Source organism: Seriola lalandi, unplaced genomic scaffold, assembly GCF_002814215.2.
Source record: "Seriola lalandi dorsalis isolate HSWRI2012SDOR001 ecotype SW California unplaced genomic scaffold, Sedor1 jcf7180002039806, whole genome shotgun sequence".
NCBI lineage: Eukaryota > Metazoa > Chordata > Actinopteri > Carangiformes > Carangidae > Seriola > Seriola lalandi.
Window position 1 is genome coordinate 1 of NW_019510377.1, and position 1,908 is coordinate 1,908.

At 42.2% G+C, this 1,908-nt stretch overlaps 1 protein-coding gene across 1 annotated transcript; it reads left to right on the forward strand.

The window, feature by feature from the left end:
- The first annotated feature begins 6 nt into the window (after positions 1 to 6).
- LOC111648449 (pyrin-like) lies at positions 7 to 1,892 on the forward strand. Its single transcript, XM_023398295.2, has one exon. It carries the CDS (start codon positions 27 to 29, stop codon positions 1,131 to 1,133), a length of 1,107 nt encoding a protein of 368 aa, XP_023254063.2. The 5' UTR covers positions 7 to 26; the 3' UTR covers positions 1,134 to 1,892.
- The last annotated feature ends 16 nt before the right edge of the window (positions 1,893 to 1,908 follow it).

Below are 1,908 nucleotides of genomic sequence, written 5' to 3' on the forward strand. Positions count from 1 at the left end.
TGGAGCTGTTCTGTAAGACTGACCAGATGTGTGTCTGCATGCTCTGCACCTATTCAGACCACAAGGCTCATGATGTTGTTCCTCTGAAAGAAGAATATGAAGGACAGAAGGCTGAGCTGAAGGAGACAGAGGCTGAAATTCAGCAGATGATCCAGAAGAGACGACTGAAGCTTCAGGAGATCAAACGCTCAGTGGAGCTCAGTAAAGAACGAGCAGACAGAGAAACAGCACAAGGTGTTCAGGCCTTCACTGCTCTGAAGGAGTCTGTTGAGAGAGGCCAGGCTGAATTCATCAGGACAATCAAAGAGAAGCAGAGAAGAAGAGAGAAACAGGCTGAAGACTTCATCAAAGAGCTGGAGCAGGAAATCTCTGAGCTGAAGAAGAGAAGCAGTGAGGTGGAGCAGCTCTCAGTCTCTGAAGATCACCTCCACCTGATCCAAAGCTTCTCATCCCTGAACACTGCTCCACCCACCAAGGACTGGACAGAGGTCAGCTTCTGTCCTCCATCACATGAGGGGACTGTGGTGAGAGCTGTGATTCAGCTGGAGGAGACACTTATTAAACAGATAAAGAAGTTTTTTGAGGCTCAGCTGAAGAAGGTCCAGCAGTATGCAGTGGATGTGACACTGGATCCTGATATAGTACATCCCAAACCCACCCAGTCTAGTGCTAAACAGGAAGTAAAGGAGGGTGATGACTGTAGATGTGTCTTATCAAAGCAGGGTTTCACTTCAGGAAGATTTTACTTTGAGGTTCAGGTTAGCAGGTGGTCTACATGGACTTTAGGAGTGGCCAGAAAGTCCAACTTGAAGAGAGAAATCACACTGAGCCCCAACAATGGTTTCTGGACTCTATGTTTGAAGCGGCGAGGTGGGTACTTTGCTCCTGCTGAACCATCTGTCCGTCTCCCCCTGAAGTCTCGGCCTGAGAAGGTGGGGGTGTTTGTGGATTATGAGGAGGGTCTGGTCTCCTTTCATGATGTTGATACTGCAGCTCTTATCTACTCTTTTACTGGCTGCTCCTTCACTGACAAACTCCACCCATTCTTCAGTCCCTGTAATAATAATGGTCGTGAAATCCACTACAGTATATTCCGTGACATCAACTTTAAAATCCTTCAATATTTTAAATAATCTCCCTTAAATTTAGGGTGTGTGTTTTTCTCAAGATTTTGTGCTGCCTGCCTTTCCTGTGTTGAATGTTTCTCTCCTGTATCTTGGTGCATTCTGCATGGACATCGTCACCTTTCTGCACTACTTCCTGACTGAAGAAGTATCAGGATTATTCCACTGAACCGACAGTAAACATATCAAATGTTCAGTATAGAGATAAAATATCTATAAAAGAAATAAGATGGAGGTGAAGGTTTTGGATCTTTCAACGACCCAAAGCTCACATCCAGCAGCACCAACGAATGGTTGCAAAGGAAAAGATGGACTGTTGTAAACTGGCCAGCAATGAGTCCTGACCAAAATCCCATTGAAAACCTTTGGAGAGAGCTGAAATCTGACATTGTAAATAGGACTCCTGCAAATTTTAAAGAGGTTGAAAAGAGTGGCAGAAACTCCCTGCAGACAGGTATAAGAAGCTTCTAGATGGCTACAAGAAATGTTAAGAGTCTGTCATTGTTGCCAGAGTTTCTGCAACCAAATATTAATCAAGGGTGACAATAATTGTGTCCGGTGTACTTTTTTTAAATATAATTATCTCACTATTATGCAATTTTGGTTCTTTTTTTCTGTTGTTCAGTAGACTTGGGTATTTAAAAAATATTTTAATTATATAAACAGGTTAATTAGCATTTAGTTAATTTCATCTTGAATCCAACAGTGATTTTTCAAATGCTTTTTTTCTAATGTTGTGGTAATTATATTGGAATAAATAAATCCAAGTGGAAGAATCTTTGAT

What these genes read in the sequence shown, in the direction of transcription:
- LOC111648449 (XM_023398295.2), top strand. Translation starts at nt 27, where the DNA reads ATGTGTGTCTGCATGCTCTGCACCTATTCAGACCACAAGGCTCATGAT.